At 37.6% G+C, this 22,445-nt stretch overlaps 2 protein-coding genes and 1 long non-coding RNA gene across 4 annotated transcripts in view; 1 reads left to right on the forward strand and 2 right to left on the reverse strand.

Annotated features, from left to right (window-relative positions):
* The window catches only part of LOC139139231 (uncharacterized), a 63,396-nt gene that overhangs the window by 24,630 nt on the left and 16,321 nt on the right, over positions 1–22,445 (forward strand). The gene's annotated exons all lie outside the window — the stretch shown is intronic.
* Positions 3,246–15,576, reverse strand: LOC139139444 (von Willebrand factor-like). The gene is made up of 5 exons (XM_070708359.1): positions 15,540–15,576; positions 15,352–15,363; positions 12,785–13,026; positions 11,021–11,349; positions 3,246–3,766 (listed from the first exon to the last, which is right to left on the reverse strand). The coding sequence occupies exons 1-5, from the start codon at positions 15,574–15,576 to the stop codon at positions 3,751–3,753; spliced, it is 636 nt and encodes a 211-aa protein (XP_070564460.1). The 3' UTR covers positions 3,246–3,750.
* On the reverse strand, positions 15,611–21,575 carry LOC139139230 (uncharacterized). 2 transcript variants are annotated; one of them, XM_070708070.1, is made up of 6 exons: positions 21,444–21,575; positions 20,731–20,789; positions 18,776–18,848; positions 17,960–18,091; positions 17,422–17,541; positions 15,611–15,888 (listed from the first exon to the last, which is right to left on the reverse strand). In XM_070708070.1, the coding sequence occupies exons 2-6, from the start codon at positions 20,779–20,781 to the stop codon at positions 15,626–15,628; spliced, it is 639 nt and encodes a 212-aa protein (XP_070564171.1). In that variant the 5' UTR covers positions 20,782–20,789; positions 21,444–21,575; the 3' UTR covers positions 15,611–15,625. The 2 variants fall into 2 exon arrangements, with proteins under 2 accessions (XP_070564171.1, XP_070564172.1); XM_070708071.1 differs by having other exon boundaries at positions 20,731–20,808; positions 21,444–21,550.

Raw genomic sequence — 22,445 nt, forward strand, 5'->3', positions numbered from 1 at the left:
AACTCTTTACAGTGGAACTGACGTCTGGACATCACAGCGGGGCCGCCTTTGTAAAAAATGCTACGACAACGTCATGAGTTGTATGGTGGAAGAGCAAAACTTGATGCCCTGGAGTCAGACATAAAATCCCGCAACGGTATTTTGCCTAATGTGACGTGACACATCGTACGAAACGTATGCCCCGAATGACGTCACCGTCTGTCATGTTTCCCGATTCAAAACGGCCAAAATCAACTGCAAAGGAAAACATGCTTTGCAGGCGAACACCCGCAAGACTGTTTTGAAATGACACGAATGAAGTCAAGACCGAACCTGGTTCTGTTCAGGTGAATTTAATTTGCAATTCCAACGGCCTACGTATAATCATGGATGTAAAAAATACATCCATGGTATAATCTAGGGGCAACTAGGAGTTTTCAACATAAAATCATTGACAACAGTGCACAGGATATGCCAAAAATGTGGTTCACATATAATCAATTGCCTTTTCGATAATTGTATCCCTTATGACATCGCTACTGAGTAATCTCCGCCACTCTCTCGTCATGATAGCCTCTGGTGAACTGAACACAACCTGGAATTTACCGCGTACGCACAATTTGTCCCGTGGTTCTATATCTGGTGTTGACCTCAACTAATTTACACCTGTATAGTCCAATTAAATCGTCTGTTACGGTTTAATTTTTGTTTCTCATTTTATTTATCATAAAACTTTCTACTTCTAAGTTTGCTCCGTCTATCAGTAGACAATACCAATGGATGGAAATTTCTGCGATTGACGTAGAGCTATAGCAGCAGCGTCTCGGAAACCTTTCAGTCCGTTTTTCGGCTGAAACTCAGTGTTCTCACTAAATTATTTCCAAACAGCCAATCAGATAGAGAATAGCCATACTTTCAGACTCCTTAAGTTGCTGTAACTAGTGACAATTTAACAACCCGATATAACCTTCCGATCCGTTGCACATTGCCAGTTAATCCTTACTGGAATGTATGGCCACGGTCGCGATATGTCTAGATGACATGTGGCTTTTCTGGCAAGAGCTTCAACAAACTCCGATTTTTAAAAAGTGGACACCATGGCAGCATTTACTTGGCGTTATGTATATCACCATTAAAAGTGGTTGTCGGCCAAGCTGCTGGCAGACGTCATTACCTTATATGAATTAATATTATTAACTCTAAATCTTCGTCACCCGACTAAAGAGATTCCAAATATGCACACGAGCACTTGAAAAATAGTTTTCCTTTGAAACAAGAGCATTTAAGAAATTATCATTGTAAAAAACTCGTTTTTCTGTTGATAAGTTTAGATTTTCAAGGACAGCATTATATTTTCAAAGAAGTAGCGAAGGGTGCAACCTCACCTTAACCGAAAAGAAAGATAGGGTGTGAAGGTAGTTCGAGCCTCGGAAATGAAACACTTAGAGTTTTGCTCAAAATTGCCTCATTAAAACTTTCAACCATGATTCTTTTACCAAATAAAGAATACAAAATCAGGGGTCACCGTGCAAACTTTGTTGCCAGAAAAACAAACAGTCTAATATGTGAGCAATAATGTACCTCCTCCCGGTCACTAATGGACTAAAGCAAACTTTGCACGGCATAATGTACGAGGTGAGGCCGGGTAAAGCCGGGTACATTTGGAGTGCAAAGTTAGCTGGAGTCCATTATTGGCTGGGAGAGGTCCGGGTACATTATCGCTATTACTTTACAATTTTGGCGATGTCAGTGAATTTGTAGATGTAGAAAACATCTTGAGCAACAATATTGGATAACTGGATACATTATCAGCAATAATTGGAGGCTGAAGTCATAAGATTTATCGGTATTGACAAAGCTATAATATAATATCCGATATCTGAAATTCAAAATGGCCACCATCCATGTGTTATCTCTATAATGGGTAAAATGAATTCCCTATTTTCACAAAACTAAGCCGGTGAAAACTTTACTTACTCCATAAACTTCAAAATGAGCCCTCACACGTGGTAGGCCGAAAGAATTTTATAAAATCTTACTGTTAATTGAGCGAAGGAAACTGGTTCCGCATGTCATGTTTCGAGTAAATAACACTTGTCGTCACCAATTTCATCAGATACGGTCCGATTCGTTTATTTTCAATTCATAATTCCCTTTGGTATTTATTTTCTGAACAAGTGGGGACTCTTTTTCGGTTAATATTTTATTATGTTTTTGGTTGGACCAGTCCTGCGACTGGACAATATACATATTCGTCATTGCGCTGAAGGATGTAATTGATACAGAGTTGACAAAGAGGTTACAGTTCTCAGGAATCAAAGGCAAAAGGAAGTAAGTGAACATTCTCGGACAAGTGATAGACTATAATAACTAAAACGGTCGTTATCTTCCCGATGTTCGTACTGTGTCAATCTAAAGAAAGCTTCTTTCCATTAGCCAAAACATGATCTTATTTCGTTGTCTTCAGAGAGTCAGTTACAGTCATGACTCAAAACCCACGGAATGTTGTTGACCTATTGGAGGCGCTGTTTCTTTTGGCAACGCGCTTCGTTCTTAACCAGCACTTGGACTAAGGAAGCGGTCATTTTTACGGCCAGGGAGGGAGGTTAGATGAATTACGTTAGAAACTCTAAATTCTAGTACCCCCCAGCCAACAATGATGAATTTGAGTAGCGCCCCTCTCTGACTCAGTAATTTTGACTGACCCATCCAGTTCACTGTTTTTGTATATTTTGTAGAATTACTTTTCTTTACACATTCTCCCAAATAATCAGTACCTTATAGAATAGAGTAGATTTTTCTCATGCTTGATCAGGTATGAAACCATTTTTTATCACAAAATACTAAAAAGTTATTCATTTAGTAATATTATTGTCAATATACCTGGTACACATATATAAATCGTACCATGTTTTTATAAGAATTGAACCATTTTTAACCTACAGTGTTTTTCATTCTTTTTTATTATTTTTGTATCATTTAATATCTTAATGCTATAGTACATTTTCAAAAAAAAATGAGTAGCCCAATCTTCCTCCCCATATTTTGAGCAATCTTAACCTGTGCTTTGATCTCCGCACAGAGATTGTAGCGCGGGGTGGATAATCACAACCTAGCTATAGAAGTCTGACCAATAACCACACTAACTGGGGGGGGGGGGGGCGGTCAACGACTCGGAGACTCTGTAAGTAGGCAATAAATATTCATGCCAGTGCTTTTGTCAATGGATATCAAAACCACGGGAATAATTTCAAAATCACTTGATATGCTTGCAATCACCAAAGTTTATTGTATCTACGTTAAACCTCTACCATGGAAAATATGTGAACAATATTGTATATCCTTAAACCAATTCAAAATACAAGTCTTGCTAAAATGCTAAGGTTTGCTATGTATGTTTATAGCTGCGATTCATCGTTTCACTTCAAATGAATAAATTATTTGTACTCTTTGCTTGTTGTAGTTATTAGGTAACCAGATACATGTAAGTAACAAACATAATCAAGACTGGATGAGAGATTTGACAAGATGTGACGTAACAACGAAATATCATAAATTCAAAATGCTTTTCAAAAATTCTACAATGAAGTGTTGTACATTAAGTTCATAAGACGAGACAGTGATAGTGGTGAAATATCATATTGTTCATTGTCAGTATCGGTCCGGGTCGTTACTCCAATGTTAATCTAATAACAAGTCCTTTTTTCGCACCTCCTGCATTTGTGTTACGTTATCATACAGAGCTTTGCCTACTTGTAATCACGTGACGGCTTATTTCGATGAACATCTGTAAATGTAAAGGCAACAATTTGATATAGGCATCCGCCAAGTCATAATGCAGAGAAGGATATTTACAACTGTTTTAGAATTTGACGGCATAGTCTAAAACATGGACTGGACTCATGTACTGGACTATGGACTATGGACTATGGACTTTGGACTATGGACTTTGGACTGGGTCCATGAACTGAAGTATGGACTGGGTCCATGAACTAACAAGAATTTTTATTTTCCATGTAATAACGTGTATCAGAAATGCATTCTGAAAAGAATTTTAAAAAGACTCTTTATTCCATATACTAACATTGTTATCCTAGCAATCTCAGGGATCCTGTGCATAGTTGAATTAACATATTAAATGAACGGATAGCACTGTGCACCTTAATTTAGTATTAAAAATCAATAGGGCTCAATTAGTTATCAATTTCACCACGGCAAAATGTCCGCCATTCCATTTCTTCAAATATCCCAAATTTTACTTAACGTACTTGCAGCTTTCAAGGGCTTACAGTGTAATAAAGGGAAAGTGGCTTCACACATCACTTATCTCGTCATGTATGTGCTTTGGTGTGTTTAGTGTCTGAGTTGTGTTTTGGCTGTTAGTGTGAAAATTAACAAGCGAATCGTTAATTTTAAAATAAGCCATGGCGAGACGTGGGCGTAGTCAGATGTATCTTTGACAACCTTGACTCCTTTTTTATCCCCATGTTTCGAAACCAGAGCGGTCTCTTCCTCAGTCGCCTAAGATATATGTATATCTTTTTTTGTTTTATGTCACTTCGATATTGTTGATCTCCTGTTCTTCTAGCAATGAAGCCAGAATATTTATGTTTGGAACGTTATGTTTTCGTTCGTTCATTGACTTGTTCCTAATACAAAAATGGCGTGGACTTTGGCCTGTATCAGTATATCGCTAATGTTTGGATTTCTTTTGTATGCGATGATCGGTTGTTGTGGAAATATTTCATTCAGGCTTAGTGTTTCGTCCTTGTCTATGTGTTCCCAGTTTTCGCACATTGCTGCTTTTTATAGCTTGTGTTCTTATATATATTGTTGCTATAATTTTCGTTGTGAATACTAGTGTTTTATTTGTTTCTTCGTTTGTTCGCTTGTGTTCTAGTTGCGTAATTCGTGCGGCGAACTGTGCTTGCGATGTGACTGGACATTTCCTGTTGTTTTAGCCACGTTCGATTAATCTTGCATAAAGTGTATTAACCTTTGAAGCAAAGTCATTTTTGTATTGCAAGTTCTGATGTCTCATAGTGTTTTGCCTTTGATCAGGCTTTTCAAGCGTCGTCGCCATGGCTTATTTTAAAATTAACGATTCGCTTGTTAATTTTCACACTAACAGCCAAAACATTTCAGACTCTGAACACACCAAAGCACATACATGACGAGATGAGTGATGTGTGAAGCCAATTTCCCTTTATTACACTAGCCAATATGGCTACAGGTCTGATGTTTGCTGGACGGCCATCATGGGAAGAAAGTGTACAGCAAAAATATCAAGATACCAGGATGACCTTTGACCTGAATTTAACTTATTTGCCAGTATATTAGTGCAACAGCCTTCCTATTTGGTATCACATTATGAATTAGTAAATATTTGTCAAATAAAATATTAGTGATGTTGACTATAGCACGTACAGGGATGGCATAACAATTGGGGAGAGTCACTTTTCTCAGCATCATCTTGGAAAATTCGCCCTCCCTTCGTATAATTTTTTTCCAGTCCCTTACCGGCCAGCACATGTTAAATTCGTGAACATACATATTGCAGGTCACTACTTTATGCACATACAAGGCATCTATTAAATGTGATTTAACAGTGAAGATGAATCGATAAAGTGAATTAGAGTGAAAATGCACCTATTTCTAGCTTAACATGCTAATCGTGCATCCTGAACTTTGGCTCATGGCATGCGGCATGCAGCGCGTGGCACGTGAATTAGGCTTACCCACATAAACAGATGATATCATGCACCTTATCGTAATCCTACATTATTATTGATATCTATGCAAGTTTAAAACTAATGAACAAGGGAGCAACAACAAGGAAACTAAAGATAGGGGAAGTGGTTTTTGCTTTGAAAAAGGCATGGATTTTTGTCATCGATCTAGACGATTGGTTGCAACTATTTGTAAGAATTTACCCAGAACAAACGAAACACTGTAATGTGGAATATGACCGGGTATGAGAAAGCAGTCGGGAGACTAATTACTTCACTCATATTATATAAACAGTGGCTACATACAGTGAAGTACAATTGTAGGGTCAGAGACTGTGCACAGAGTAGTGATGTGAAGTTTGGGAAAGTGAGGTTTCCCATTGATAAAGCACTTTTGGTGGGAAAAATGTTATTTTATGAAGATATAGATGATAGTGTCACTGACAATCTCTAATGAATTAACTTGTGTGCATTCTGCTGGATTGTGAGACAGTGTTGTTTGTTTTATCTTACTACCATTCCACAATCAAAGTTCACAGATGCTGGATTGTGAGACAGTGTTGTTTGTTTTATCTTAGTTCCACCCCACAATGAAGGCTTTCTGTTCAGCCACCCTCGCCAGCCGCAATTAATTAACGATATCCTCTGTTGTGTGGTAAATTGGGATTAATGAATTGGTGTACCCCTTGTTAAATTTACAATCCTTAACAATGACGCCCTCCAAATGTCCACTCCTGATCAAGCACATAGTGTAATTATTCACTGATATTGAACAGTGGCTACATACAGTGAAGTATAACAGTACGGTGAGTTCCCATTGATCAAGCAGTTTTGGCGGGAAAAGTGTCTATGAGTCACGAGAAAGGCACATGAAGGATCGGATATATAGTTATCTTAGCAGATTGAAGCTGTGGTTGGTAGACTAAACAGTGATAGGAAGCGGTGTCTCAAAGTTGAAATCTTAGAAGGAATGTTATATAATATGAGTATCTACAGCAAGACAAGACAGTGACGTAATACAAGTACCACTAAATCATAAGGATTGTACACCATGCAACACTTTATTGCAAAACATTTCCATCCTGACTGTATACAGTGGCAGAAATAAGATGATGAGATAAGTCCATATTACTGAAATTTTTACAATAATTAATAGCATTGAACCTGCTTACACTTTGACATTCATACATCTCAGTAGATCAACATGCTGTTGAGATAAATGTGGTTTTAAGTCGTCTGGTACATAAATCAAAGATATGATGAAATACTCATTTTTGGTTCTGATGCAAGATTCATTGAAATGAAAGTACACATTTGAAGCGTTTAACAGCTTTTTGTTTTTGGCCATTGTGCATGTATTCCCTTTGCGCCTGTGTTGTAACAATCGCATCACTTGGTGGCAGTGGGTCTATCCCATTTTCCTTGAAAAGCCCGTTACAACCATAGCATAGCAAGTACATTAAGTGATAAGGTGATACCACATGACTACGTCACCGAGTGAACACGCTCGCAAGTGAGCTCTGCAAAGAACGTTTGTGTTATGGGCCTTCTACATCTATGTTGAGGTAATTTTTCAATTGGACGCTTTAGTTTAGGCTTGTGAACAGGTACTCTGAAGATGAGCGTTGATATTGAGCAATACAGGGCAAAAATTGGGATATTTGCCAGCGGAGACCCAGCCCGCCAACGGAAGTTACCAAAGATGGCCACCCTGCGAATTCCATTGTTAAACTGCAAGGTGTTACTCACAGTAAGGCTATGCTTATTGAGTTTACTTGTGCTAGGTGGGAATGTTGAAAGGAATCCAGGCCCACCAAAGCTACGCTCAGTGACACAGGAGGCGGCAACGAAAGAAGACATGGCAGGCATTCTGGAAAAATTGAATTGGCTGATCCGTGACACTCAAGCCATAAATGTTAAACTAGACTGTGTGCAAACTAGAATGAACAATATTGAGGACGAAATGCACGAACTCAAAGAGTTTGCAAACCAGAACAGGTACAAACTAAATTCATTGGAAGAGAAACAGAAATGTCTCGGCGATATTCAAGACTCCATAGAACAACTGAAACGAGAAAATGAGAAACTACACAGAGATAAGGACGATTTAGAAAACAAGAGTCGGGGAAACAACCTTGTATTCTACAGAGTGAAACAGGATAGTCCAAACGAGACATGGGAAGAAAGAAAAAAAAGATAAAATCTCTTCTAGAATATGAGCTGAATATGACAGAAGACATTGAATTTGAAAGATGCCATCGACTCAAGAATGCACGTGCTACCAGAGGACCCTTGCCAATTATTGCAATGCTGTCCAAATTCAAAGACAAAGGTAAAGTCATGAAAAGTGCTCATAAACAACGTGGCACAGATATCAGTATTGGTAAAGATTTTTCAAAGAGAATTAGAAATGTACGTTCAAAACTAATCGCCTACCGCAAATCTCTAACAGACAGCAATAAAGAAAGTGTTTATGTCAAATTTTACCGTTAGAGTAACAGATGTTTGCAAACAAATTTGGTCGACCAACGTAACAAATAAACCAAAGTTACGCACTTATAACACCTTGAAGAGTCTGTTAGAACCAGAGAAATATCTTCTTTTAAGCTGCCATTGTAAATATATTCAGTCATTTGCTAGACTTAGAAGTTCATGTTATTCCTTAGCAATTGAGGAAGGGCGACATCTGGGATTTGACCCCATTCATAGACGATGCAGTATTTGTAAAACACAAGATATTGAAGATGAATACCATATGTCCACTTTATGCACGATTGAGGATTGAATATTTACCATCTGAGAGTTATGTTGTCCCGAACCATTGTAAATTCAAAAGACTTATGGATTCATCAGATACAGAAATTCTAACAAATCTGTGCAAATTTGTCCACAAAGCAATGGCACTGAGAAACGCAACTCTTGCGAATTTATCGTAAGAGATGGTTACAGTTATATTTTTGTAATTTCAGTATTTACAACTCAAAATTTACGAAAGCTCTGTATATATGTGTTAGTGTGGTTCTCCACTTGCATATGGGCATTTATCGTAAGAGTTGGTTACTGTTATATTTTTGTAATTTTAGTATTTACGACGTATTTACGACTCAAAATTTAAGAAAGCTCTGTATATATATGTTAGTGTGGTTCTCCACTTGCATATGGGCTGGAGGCCTTTAAACGCAATAAACGCATTATATTACATTAAGTAAAATTTGGGATATTTGAAGAAATGGAATGGCGGACATTTTGCCGTGGTGAAATTGATAACTTATTGAGCCCTATTGATTTTTAATACTAAATTAAGGTGCACAGTGCTATCCGTTCATTTAATATGTTAATTCAACTATGCACAGGATCCCTGAGATTGCTAGGATAACAATGTTAGTATATGGAATAAAGAGTCTTTTTAAAATTCTTTTCAGAATGCATTTCTGATACACGTTATTACATGGAAAATAAAAATTCTTGTTAGTTCATGGACCCAGTCCATACTTCAGTTCATGGACCCAGTCCAAAGTCCAAAGTCCATAGTCCAAAGTCCATAGTCCAAAGTCCATAGTCCATAGTCCAGTACATGAGTCCAGTCCATGTTTTAGACTATGCCAAATTTGACAGCGAAACTGCTGTGAACTGCAATTATATAAACTGTTTACACTAATTAGTTTCAACTGTAGCTAGCTGGCAAAGTCAGTTATTTTTGACTTGGCACATGCAGAAGCCGATCATGTGTCATCTGACTCTGTCAATATTGTCGACTTTGCCAGCTAGCTACAGTTGAAACTAATTAGTGTAAACAGTTTTATTGCAGTTCACTACAGTAGTTTCGCTGTCTAATTCTGAAAACGGTTGTAATAGAAAATAAAATAGCATGATGGTATAGTTTCTCTAACTGTTTGTATCGTATCTGTGTAGCATTATAGTTCTTCTGCTTGAAATGTAGCATAAGCGTTCAAACATCCTCCAGGCCGACACACCAATATATATATATATATATATATATATATATATATATATATATATATATATATATATATATATATATATATATATATATATATATTTGTATTGTCCGACAGTGTAATCATATATACTCTTATTGTCCGGCCACGTGATGAACTAGACTGCACTATACTTTAAATTAATTCCACTACGTTTACATAAACGATCACCATGGCGACATGGGTACACTTAAAGAAGGCACTCCCACTCGGTAACATTTTTTAAACACATTTTTCAATGACAACGGTCGGTATTTGATGTGGCGACTGCGCAAGGATCGCGAAATATCACAAAACATGTCATTTCCCGAGCGTATTTTTCACATGTCGAAGTTTTGCAATCGTCTCTGATTATGACCCGAAATTCACCCAATATTTGTTGTTGTGCTGATTGACGATATTCTAGGGAGTCCATAATAAGTTCGAACGACGCAATTTTACCTCCCACTGTGAAGACTTTATATATAGCATTATGCCTTCACTTCATGTAAGTTTTTTTAAAACTTCTCCTTAGTTTTTGTCGTTTTCAATATTTTCAGTCAGTTCTTATATATTTTTAAACAATACCACATAGATATCAGTTTTTACGTGTAAAATATTAGCCGCCTCAGATGACTACATTTTGTCGTCTGCCACACAGTTACGCGTGGTTAGATACATAGCGGCCGCTGCGTGGTATGCGTGCATACCACGCGGCGGCCGCCGCTATGTATCAACGGCACGCATCTGTGCTATTCACCTATGCGAATTCTGGTGGAATCAGCAAACTTTGTTTTCCATTTTTTCTCCGAGTCAGTAAGACTCCGCTTTCCCCCATGGGCATGACCGATCACCGACGCGAGTGTTACTGTGGCGTACAGCAGCATCAGTGTAGACTCGTACTCCATAGCTTAGTTGACAATGGCCCCAGTGCCGAACGTTCGATGTTCGGAAGCTGAATTTAGGTGGGCCACCGGAATTCAAACTTTTACTTATTTGAGGACATGTTTTTATCGATATCTCGCGATCCGCGCGCAGTCGCCACGTCAAATATCGACCATTGACATTAAAAATATTACCAAGTGGGAGTGAGTGCCTCTTTAATACTAGTATAGTACTAGTAATTTACTTTGTATATATACCCTGGTTTACATGGTGTACTTTAACCCCGGTACCACTTAAAATGTAACCATATGCAGACGTTAATGACAAAGTGTTCCTTAAAACTTTTCCAATATCGATTTCAATGCTTTTTGGATTAAAAGAGTTATGTCATAATCGCGAAGGCAATAGAAAATTTTAAAAGGCAGAAAATAAAACGACGTTTCCACTCACGTGACCAGCCAGCCATTGAAGAAGTGCTGTAGATCCTCCTTAACAAATCCCTCACCAGGTCTCAACTCGATCGTCTTTTCGACTCCGTCGGACAGCTTGTAGGTGAGATCGTCCTTGCGGTTTCCGTTTGCGTTACCAAGCAGACCCCAAACCTTGCCCTTCAGGGACTTGTCCAACTGTATTGACGTCTTTCCCTTCCCGTTATAATCGATCAATAGAATTCCCTCCAGACTCACGGTGACGGTCTTCTGGTTGTCCGACCAGTCAATTATTATTGAATGATCCGTAGTTTCGAAAGGAAGTATGTGTTGGATATCTTGACCATTGAACTGCATTTAACAGTAGAGATACACAAATTATTTACAGTGCAATAGGAAGTGTTATTTCTGACAGCTCTCCAAATTTTCCGACCAAACGTCACTGTCGTCATACCGAACACAAAATTCGAAAGCTGAAGGTAATGCGCCTATATTCTGACTCTCAAACATTTACAATATTCTTTTGGCCTACCACTTGTGGGGGCCTCATTTGAAGCTTGATAGAATAAATAAAATTTTCATCGGTTTACATGTAGTTTTGTGAAACTAGGGAATTTAATTATCCCCATCGATAACATAGGTATGGGGACTATTTTTATTATCGGTAAATAGTGTGTAATTTGTTTCTATAGTACCAAAATTGGCACGGTGACCCCCAATTTTTTTTTTAAACTTGAGAAGTTTAAGTCTTTCATTTTCGAGGCGCGAACTACCTGATAGCTGCGAACGTGTAATAAAGCGATCTCAAAATATCTTCAGTCTTCCGATAGTTTTCTTAAATAAGACCCATTAAAGATAGAAAAGTGTATAACACTGTCATAAGTCCGAAAGTGTCATGTAAATTCAAACGGTTTATTTTAGTTCCCCAATTTTCAAAAACTAATGGTGTGACAGAGAAAATAAAGATTACAACTTACAACAAAATGTTGGCAATCGTGAGTTGTGCATTCAAGTAAATGGCATCATGCTTGTTTATAATCACGATGTGTATGTGCAGGAAATACTGCATATTTTGTACTTTTCCGTTGAGCGTCATTTTATGAGTACTGTACCCGTTATTATTTAACCTATCAAACCGCGTGGGCATGGTCCAAATCAGTATCACTTCTATACATGTCCTTCAGTTAGCACATTTACACGAACCAACTTTGGTTTGAAAATGATAATGGTTCATAAAATTCGCAGCCATTGGGGCTTTAAAGGGTTTACCGCTCCATCTTGTCGTGATATTTTCATTATTCCCGCCCTGTACAACACGATCATGTTGTCTTTCTCAGTATCTTACCCTAGTACAGCATGAAGTGTGAAATCAAAGTATCAGCCGATACAACGCATCAGTTTTAGTATGTAATATCAATGTAGACAAATGAACCCCAATCCGTCCTAAGATTCTTTAGTCAACAATAAAATCGTACATGACACACAAAGAGGCTGTGTTGACGATTTAAACACTATGCATCTCAACACTACCGTGGAAAGGTACAAGGAGCTGTGTCTTTACATACATAACAAAAATAATGGCATACATATCAACAGCTTACGGCTATGGGAGCTATTCTTTGATAAACCTTAAACTGTTTTTGCCTCCCTACTTTCCAGCTTGACCGCGATTACAGGTTTATGCCGACTATTGCGATTTGCGGGAACGAACACAAAAATTCGTTTCCGTTTTCGGTCTCCAAGAGGTAATTTGTGCCAATATTTTCATGTAATGATAGGTACTTACTTGGATTTTGTCGTTCCCTTCGGATAATGTTATAGTGTTCTCGTTTTTCTTCACCTCCAGTGATGAATGGAATGCGGTGAGGGCGTTATCCAGGTTACTAGCCGGTACGTGACGGGACGCAACGGAAAAACTGGGGTTTTCCTTCTTCTCTTTGACCAGGGTGTACATACAGTTGCCGCCGTAAGTGAACTTGAGTCCGTCAAAGGTCTGGAAGTGTGGCCCGATGCCTCTTTCACCGGCCCCTTACAAAGAGCAAGATAAAAGGAACAATATTTCGAGTAGAAGATTGAATGATAGTGAGGGCACCGCATAAACGCGTAAGTCAACCTTCCTGTCCTTGTATCGCGAGTACGAAATTGCTTCATGCATGTCTTAGTCGTGCTTTCGAAAAATGAAAAAAATACAGCATAATGGCCACCTGGAGGTTATATTGGACCGTATTTCGAAAAGGCATCAGTATAAAATTAGACGCTGCTACAAGGAGAGCTGCGGATGAGGTTTGCATCGTGAAAAAGTGTTTTCAACATGATGCTCCTGCAGCCAGCTGAGTGTTTCACCTCGATAAGACCATAATCGTGCAAACGACAAACACTAAATCTGACACTAAATCTCTAAATCTCTCCATTCGGAAATGGATTTTCAACTGAATCCCATTGGCTGTTCTTACGATACTGACAAACCGACAGAAAGACATTTCGACATAGTTAAGTTGCTTATGTATATGAAAGCAGGAGCCAATAACATGAGAAACAAGTACACTTTTCCGTTACTTTTTAAAGGCAGTGCAATGTTTGATGGCTGTAAATTGCAACTTTGCAGTTAAAATAATCATGACACTGTTGCACGTATCTATCTTTGTTCAGTGTACAATCAACACAGTTTGTTTGTCTGTGTGTCTTATGGGTATTTTCTCCAGTGGGCTACTAACTCTACAAGTGTTTTGTTTTTTTTCTCCTTCATATTGCATTGAAATGCGTAGGACGTAACTTGTCCAAACGGTATGAATACGTAATAATGTCTAATTGTATTGTTAACATCTTTATTACAATCAAGTCTTGAATTTATTTTTCCACAATCATGAATAGTATAAAACACATCGTAAGACTGGCTTGGCACTGTTACGTCGAATAAATGCTATCTCCATCCATCGCCTGTAGTTGGAAGTTCTATTCCAAGCCCAGATGGCAGATGTTTGACTGCAACGCTATGGCCGTGGGTTATATCGTTAGGTTTCATTATTAGTATACTTATAATTTATTTCAGACTGATTTAAAAAATCGCCCATACACAATGAATGATAGACAAAGACAGTCGCTAAAAAAACAAAAAGGCCAAAAGGATTAGAAATTTAAAACACAGTAAAACTAAAAAATTACTCAACAGTAAAACATGATCACAGGTGAAATTGTAACCCAGAAAAGTACATGTATCATTACACTTGAGGTAGTTCGCGCCTCGAAAGTGAAAGACTTAAGGTTCCAAGACAAGAAATTGACCTTTTTAATATAACTATTCTCTAGTGGTTAATAAGCTCAGAACCCCCGTAAATTATGTATTTTCTGAAAGCATAGATATAGGGGAACATTTTTGTGTCACCATTCTTTACATAACTATCACATGACAGGCAATTTGCATAACCTTTCAAAAATCGGTTTTCCCTATGTTTTGAGCAATACTTCAAAATATCCGACTCAAACTTGCTGGAATGCAAGCTGTCACAACGTTCTTCCAAAGTGTGTCTCAGATTTTTTATATCTTGCTTAGTTTTTTTTGGAGCATAATTTTAAAGAAATCAACTGGGGTTAAATTCACCGCTCTGGAAGTTTTTCTGGCATAAAAATTGTTTAAGAAGGTTTAAAACAGTTCTGAGACACAGTTTGACAGATCCTAAGAACAGCTTGCACTCACACAAATTTCAGCCACATATCTCAAAGCATTGAAACAAAACACAGGGAAAACCGATTTTTGAAAGTTTATGCAAATTACCTGTCACGTGATAGTTATGTAAACAATGATGACACTATGGTAATCAAAATGTTTTTCTATATCTAGGCTTTCCGAAAATATATAATTTACGGGGGTTTTGAGCTTATTAACCGCTAGAGAATTGTTAGCTTAAAAAGGCCAGTTTCTTGTCTTGGAACCTTAGACTTTTGCTCAAACTTTCCTCAAGAAATCTTTCAACCATTCTTTTTCAAAGTAAAGAATAAAAATCGGGGGTCTTCGTGCAAATTTTAGTACTAGGAGAAAAAAACAACCCAAGATTTACCGATATTTGAAATACAAAATGGTCGCCATCCCTGTGTTGACGCTATGGAGAAAAATAAAATTTTCGAATTTCGAAAAACTAAGCCGGTGAAAAGTTTTCTTACACCAAGAGCTTTAAAATGAACCCCCACAAGTGGTATAGCAGAAAAAATTGTAAAAGTTTGAGAGTCCGAATATCTGTCCCCTAGGCGTGTTCAGCGTGCAGAATGTGTCGTTGTTGAAATGCCAAGTGCATTTCAACACGATCTAGGGGTACCACAAGAAGAAAATGCACTCTTTTGGCAAGACGTGCGACTTACCCTCAAATTCACCTGCAATTTAATGCAGAAAAAAAATGTTAATGCATATCACATAAAATGTAGAGAAAGATTAATCTGTAATAAGGATCAGTGTCGGGGAAATGTATAGTACGTCAGTGGTACGCATTGCAACAGCACCACATTTAAGCTTGAAATCATTGTCTATCGACTGTATATGTTTCATTTACACATTTGATCATGTTTCTGCAGATCAAATGAGACCATGTTGCTTATGGCTAGAGTCATCAAAAGGCCTCATAAAATAGTTTGTTTTTTAAGCTATTAGAATAAATATTTTGATACGCAGAAATACGTATTCTCTGTTCAGATGGGTCATGGCTCCGCTCGAAACTCTGCATAAGTACCAAAAGCGCTGAAGATGTATCCTACATCTGCTCAATGACTTATTTTTCGGATGCATGATGAGATAGTCACTCAACATACTCACATTTATGAGATGGCATTGAGCTAAATAACTGGTTTGCTCAAGGGATGCAAATGAATGAAAATTGAACTTACGGAAAGTGCCTCCCTTTGCTGTTCCGTCAGAGGAAAAAAACCGGAAAACAAAAGTAAGTGTCCGTGAGGAAAATGTAATGATATTCTGCTCTGATCATTTGAAGTCTTATATGCAAGCAAGAACGGCAACGGTGGTAATCATATCTTGAATAATGGCAATGACGAGAGGATGCTGGGTATACACGGTAAGGGTCATAGGATTTAACATAACAGAGTCGTTCCTGTCTTTTTAGTTGAAAAGGAGGACATCCTAAGACAAACATATTGCTATCAGAAGGAAGACAGAACCGACCAATGTCGATGAAAACAGTATTATCTCACACCTCATATTAGTGAATAATGAGTGTCGAAACACGCCTATGACATGGTAATATTCTATAATCAGGCATCTGTTCCCTCGAAGGACAGTCGCTTAGCCAAAACGAATAGGAGGTAAAGCTCTAGAGGGCGCTGCCTCTCACACAGTCTGTTTCTCACCTTCAATATTTTAACAGTTTGAACAGTGCATCATGCACGTATTGTGCAGCATCGTGAAACGAGCTGAAATATTGGTCGATAAAAGCTTACTGTAGCCCCCCTTAGAAAGAACAAATTTAGAAATCGGATAATTTCTACAAACTACCACAAATATATGCTAATGAAATGAATTAGCTACTACTAGACAGATTACAGCATAGACCCCAGAGAAAAACGCGTCTGTGGTTATAGATTATTATACGAAACTGCAAACCTTGACGTACACTTTTATGTGTGTAGGTTTAAGACTCAAGATATCAAAATATCGACATAATTGGACGGCACAGCTGATTTCAAGATGATGTTTCTCTTTTCCCTGTCGTGAACAACCAACTTTGTCCCGTTAGTCTAACTATGGAGGTAGCACATGTTATTTACAGCTGTGTACACTCCGACTCTTATTTTCAATCCACCTTTTGGAAACACAGTCGGAGTATTATCTATTAGGGATTTTTATTCACCATTTTAGATCTTTTTTAATATTTTAATGTAGTTTTTTGAGTATATATTTTTATTGTATTGGTCATCGACCTGAAATAAAGGATGGTAATAATAATAATAACATGTGTACTAGCTTAATGTGGTACCTCCATAATCAAATTAAGGAAGAACACAACTCGAATTTTCAAAACTAAAACTTTTGCTCAAACTTTCCTCAAGTAGACTTTAAACCACTCCCTTTCGAAATCAAGAACAAAATTAGTGGTCACTGTGCAAAATTGGATTCTAAAAACAAACTACCCAACATTTATCGACACTTGAATTTCAAAATGGCCGCCATTCCTGTGTTAACTCTATGGGGTAAAATAAAAGTTTCGATTTTCACAAAAATGAGCGGGACGATAAAAGTTCATTATTCCATTAGCTTTACTAAAGTGAGCCCTCACGAAAGGTAGACCAAAAGAATGTTGTAACGGTGTGAGGGTTCATATATCTGTCCCCGAGGCGAATTCTAGGTTATAATACTGCGACCATCGATTACCCTTCAATGATACAGCGGTAACGCAGGATAAAGAGTTAGTTTGAGTTGCTCACGTGGTTGTCGGCAGCAAACGTATCCCTGGGGACAGAGAGAAGAATCCATGATTTGAATGAGATTATCTTGGCACTGTCCGGCCGAGCAAAACGCTTCGTTGTATACTTTGGCACAGCGAGCTATAGGAAGAGAGGTAGAGACGAGACAGGGTAAATTTACCGATAGGTTGATGGTCATAGTAAACAAACTACTTGTAAACAAACGTAGCCGTATGATGTTATTAGATGCGTAAATGAAAGTTAATGTCAATGATACATCAAAGAGATAATGGGTATAAGCAATTACACCATCGGAAAGTCAAGATGTTAAATTTTCTGCATTTCGTTCGAGAGACAATTCGCGCAGCATCATTTATGAACATGCAAAATAATTATATAAAATATGTACAAATATGATTCAAATACTTAATGTCTTTAGCGCTTCGTGGCTAATTAAAGCGTGAAGTTTACTATGACTAGAGGATTGAACTCAATGATGTCACGAATTTACAGGTTTGAAAGTTGCGCGACTTGTCAGAATCAAAATCAAAATACCCACTTCGTGATGTTGTACAACACACACAGCTCTTGGGACACAGGTCAGGAGCCGATGCCACCATCTCGTTGACCTCTGTACACTTTACCTTGCATATACCGTTGATTGCCGGGTTATTTCCACACTCTGCGTCTTCTGTTTACGGCAGTGATCAAATAACCATAAAATCAATTATCTACACAACTTTTGACGATACGAATAAAATAAACAAAGTCTCCGTCAACAGTATACTCAATGAACGTTATTTAATATTCCATCGATTTGTCTATCAGCAGAGGGATTTGCTTTCCGGCGGTCCCTTAACTTAAAAACATAGATAAATCATATTTTATAAACAAGAAATTATGTAAGCACATTGCTAAATACTGATATTTCAGACTTTTCAAAATGTTTCGTTGTTTGGTCGGGATTTACTTCTTATTGGCAATAAAGGAGAACTTAGAATTCATGGACTTCGGTTGCATACAAGCCACATACATTGATCCACACAAGCCTGTAATTTTCGATTTTTCTCGCGATGTCATTGAACCAAAAAAAATCGACGTATCTTCTCCAGGCTTATTAATTTGTGGATACTTTTTACACGATCTTTAAGTCATTATTATTGAATGAATAGACAATTAAAATATGATAATGATCGTTATCATTAATATCGTCATTAACATATACAAAACAACTGAAATTTATCAATAAAATCAATTCGAAATTATTACAATTTAGAAGATTTGCACCTGTTTATAAAAAACAAAATTAATATGTAATTTTTTTGCAGTAATGTATCAATAATTGACTGGCCGACTGAATTCAAAATCAACGTACCTGATATTGCTGTGCATGAATCCTCGTAGACCTCTGTCTCGTCGTCGTGGTGTTCGTGTGTTGGAAGCTTTTCCTAAGGGAAGAATGTGACAATATGATTCAAATTACTCCTTTGTCATCATCCATATGCTGATGAAGTTAAGTTGCCGAAAGAAGAAGCTCGGCGCACATGCTGGCAAAATCAACGATGGTTCAGATATCTAAATTGTTTACAGCTTGCAGCATGTGGTGAAGGTTGACGACAATGCCAATTCCATGGCACAATGTTCCCGCACAAGCACTCGTGTACAAAGAGGCTGATTTAGGCAGATCATCTTTCAAACTTGACAATGATTATCGATAGTAAAATCCAACCAACTGATTTTGTGTGTTTTTTTCCATTGCGCAAAGAAGTTTGCTTTCATCAATAGTTGGATGACTTTGGTTGTGTATTCACAAAAGTGTGAATAATGGTGCGATTTGATGCCTGTGTTGGATAATGGAACTACCGCAAAGTAACTGATTTATTCGTAGCGATAGAAAGAATGAGAAAAAGCGCTGAAAACAAAGAGAACATACATTTATGATAATATAGCATGCTGTAATGGATAGAACGTATGACCGTACCGACAGACTGAAAATTCAAAAAACGTACATTATAACTCAGGGTAGGGTATCAATATTAATTTAATCGCCCATACTCATTGGGCTTGCCAAAAATAGGTACAAGAGTTATGGTCTTTGAGATGTGCTGTCTGCTATTTTATGAATGATATTCCTGTATGCTTGAACTAATAACATTCTCTCCTCTGACGTTTGTGATAAAAAGATGGAAGAAAATCACAGGGTACAGATATCAGCTGTCGAGTCACGACATACACTGCTACACAATCGCGTACACTGTTAACAAATTCAGTGTATTTTTTGAACCCGTTGAATTTCCGAAATGTGAGTGGGAAGACAGACTTTTGCGAAACCTGCACGAAAATTGGGAACAGTGTTAGGAGGTAGCTCATGACTCAAACTGAAAAATTACTGGTAGTTGAAAGTGTCACACCAGAGAATGGTCTAAAGACTCCTTCTCGATTCACATTCATTGAAACAAATCAAAGAGCAATTAAACGTAAGCTGCAATGCAAATGCGGCCTGAATATGCCACATTTGCGTGATTGTTGAATGTGTGAGGTCACTCAGTAAAGCATGAAGCCGCTTTCAGAACGAATCATAAGGACTTTAAAGTAGAACGCACCTCAGGGACAGACATTCGGACGCTCAAACTTTTTACAATTCTCTTCTAATGTACCACTTGTGGGGGTTCATTTTAAAGCTCTTGGTGCAAGAAAACTTTTTATCTGCTTAGTTTTTGTAAATTCGAAAATTTTTATCTTTCTTGATAGAGTTAACAGGTGAATGGCGGCCATTTTGAATTTTAAATATCGGTAAATCTTGGGTTATTTGTTTCTCTAGTACCAAAATTTGCACGGTTACCCCTGATTTTTATTCTTGATTTTGAAAGAAAGCAACAATGTCATGAGATTACCATTACTATAACATGATATAAAAGTGTCCTGACGACAGGCATTGCCATTGGTACCAGGCGATACCCACAGTATACATTTATATTTTACAAGTTGACTGACTGTTGATTGATGACGATTGGTCATCGAAGTAGGCTAATACTGCGATAAGTAGCAAGAGAAGTACGGCTGTAGTGGTTTTGCTGGACACGAAGAAGTAGAAGGAGCCCACAAAACACAAATAGCATGCCTGGTTCTTATATTTGAAACAAATTGAACATAGACTGTAGCATGACGTTTAAAAGCCTGGTAACATCGTCGGCTGTGTGTTATATGATTAGTAAGTCCTGTCATTTACTGTGAGAGAAAAACTCCTTTCAAATTATTCAGGTCAAGGAACATCGATCAGCGAAGTAGTTGATGGAAAGATATCAAATATCTCAATAACAAGACACATACCTGTGCTAGAGCTTGAGCCAGTAAAACAGTGAGAAGGTATGTCCACTTCATGGCTGCAACTGATGAAAAACAAGCGACCTATACTTCGTTCAGTTTGCATTGATGAAGGAAATAGCGAGCATTATAAATCAGCGATTGTGAAATTTTAAATCATTAATCTCTTCACATTCCACTTTTTAATGAGCAGAAAACTGGAACATAACTTTGACGTGACAAGAGACTCTTCTGGTTAAATGTACATTGTTATTAAGTTCAGAGTCAGTATCAAGAAGACTGCCAAAAGCTAACTTTAAGTTTGTATAGTTACAATAAACTTTCTTTGTATCGAGACGGACATAATGGACTCAGTGGCTAATCAGACACATTTGCGGTAGTTCACGACAAAGCTATTACCCTCAATAGTTCGTTGTAGAAATTCTCTTTTTCGATAACATTGCTTTGTAAAGAATCTTTGATTTATGATAATATTTCTTTCGAAAGAGCATTTTCGTTCGATAAAGAGATACTTTTGAATGCCAACTAAATGGAAGGACATATGTGAAGAATATGATTATTTCATCCGACATGTTCATTGCACATGGGGCTACAACTCTATTACATGTTATTTCTCAAGCAACCTTTCACAAAAAGGAACACTTCTTTTTTGACCTGAACATTTAATTTTTCCCTTGTCGATTAAAAGCATTGTTAATAAAAATTCAAATACCACTCACCTAAAATATATATTCCTCAGTGTCCCTTTAGCAGTAAGCAACTGGATACTTCTATCGAAAGGCTCTCTAACTGTTTTTTCACAATAAAACACCTTCTGGACAGGATGCTGCGCTAATTTCGCCAGAAATAAAGATGTGCTGATTGGAAGCTGGCTGAAGTGAGACATCTGCGCGGCTTACTGACGTCATTGTTAGTATACGTGTAAGATTCCAGTTAGCAGATTGCACAAATGTTTGTCCAGTTGCTTCGATTTTTTTCAAAGTGTATTATTAGTACCATTCTACCATTAAGCGATTCCACTTTCGTCATTTGTTTCTCATCCAACAAGTGTGGCATCGGAATACGCGAAGTTGAAAATGGATACTGTTCCTTTTATCCATGAAATCTTCCATAAATTCATAGAGTATTATTTTTTGAAACCACAACCACATCTAAAGCATAAAAATCCTTATCAAAATATCAGAGGAAAACCTACGAAAGTAAAAACTGTTGTACACCCGTAGAAGGAAAGAGAGTAAAATAAAGTCTACAGGAATCTTCGGAAAGTGTCCAAGATTCATAATATCAAGAGTGATTATGTTATTCAGTTAACCTTGTCTTATGGGAATATTACGCCAGTATGACCGAAAATACAAACAAAGCAAGTTCACATATTAGACTTGTGACTTCGATAATACACTGAAAACTGATAGCATAACTTTCGCTGACATGCCTTCGTTTCTGTTCCGTCTGCCTTGTCGGGATTTTAGCGTACTTCAGCGACCATTCAATCACTCCGACGCTACACTGGGGACATGCATAAAACCACACCACATATGAAAGGAAAATAGACATTTTCCGGTGTCTCAGTTCTCAAAAGCATGATAATTGCCGCAAAAGAAGAAATTATTCATGCGGACAGATAACAAGAGAAATATTTGACGTGTCAGCTCTGTCACAGGTGTGTAAAAGAAAAGCATTAATCACAATAGTGCCAAAAATATCGATAAGCTTAATCTACG

The sequence above is a fragment of the Ptychodera flava genome, chromosome 8 (genome assembly GCF_041260155.1).
Source record: "Ptychodera flava strain L36383 chromosome 8, AS_Pfla_20210202, whole genome shotgun sequence".
Taxonomy (NCBI): domain Eukaryota; kingdom Metazoa; phylum Hemichordata; class Enteropneusta; family Ptychoderidae; genus Ptychodera; species Ptychodera flava.

Coding starts and splice junctions, on each gene's coding strand:
- LOC139139230 (XM_070708070.1), bottom strand. CDS start 20,781: ATGAAGTGGACATACCTTCTCACTGTTTTACTGGCTCAAGCTCTAGCA. Junction 18,849..20,730: donor TGGCTCAAGCTCTAGCACAG/GTATGTGTCTTG, acceptor TTCTTCCCTTAG/GAAAAGCTTCCAACACACGA. Junction 15,889..17,421: donor CGTTTGCTGCCGACAACCAC/GTGAGCAACTCA, acceptor CTGACGGAACAG/CAAAGGGAGGCACTTTCCGT.
- LOC139139444 (XM_070708359.1), bottom strand. CDS start 15,576: ATGGTCTCATTTGATCTGCAGAAACATGATCAAATGT. Junction 11,350..12,784: donor AAGGGAACGACAAAATCCAA/GTAAGTACCTAT, acceptor TGTTAAATGCAG/TTCAATGGTCAAGATATCCA.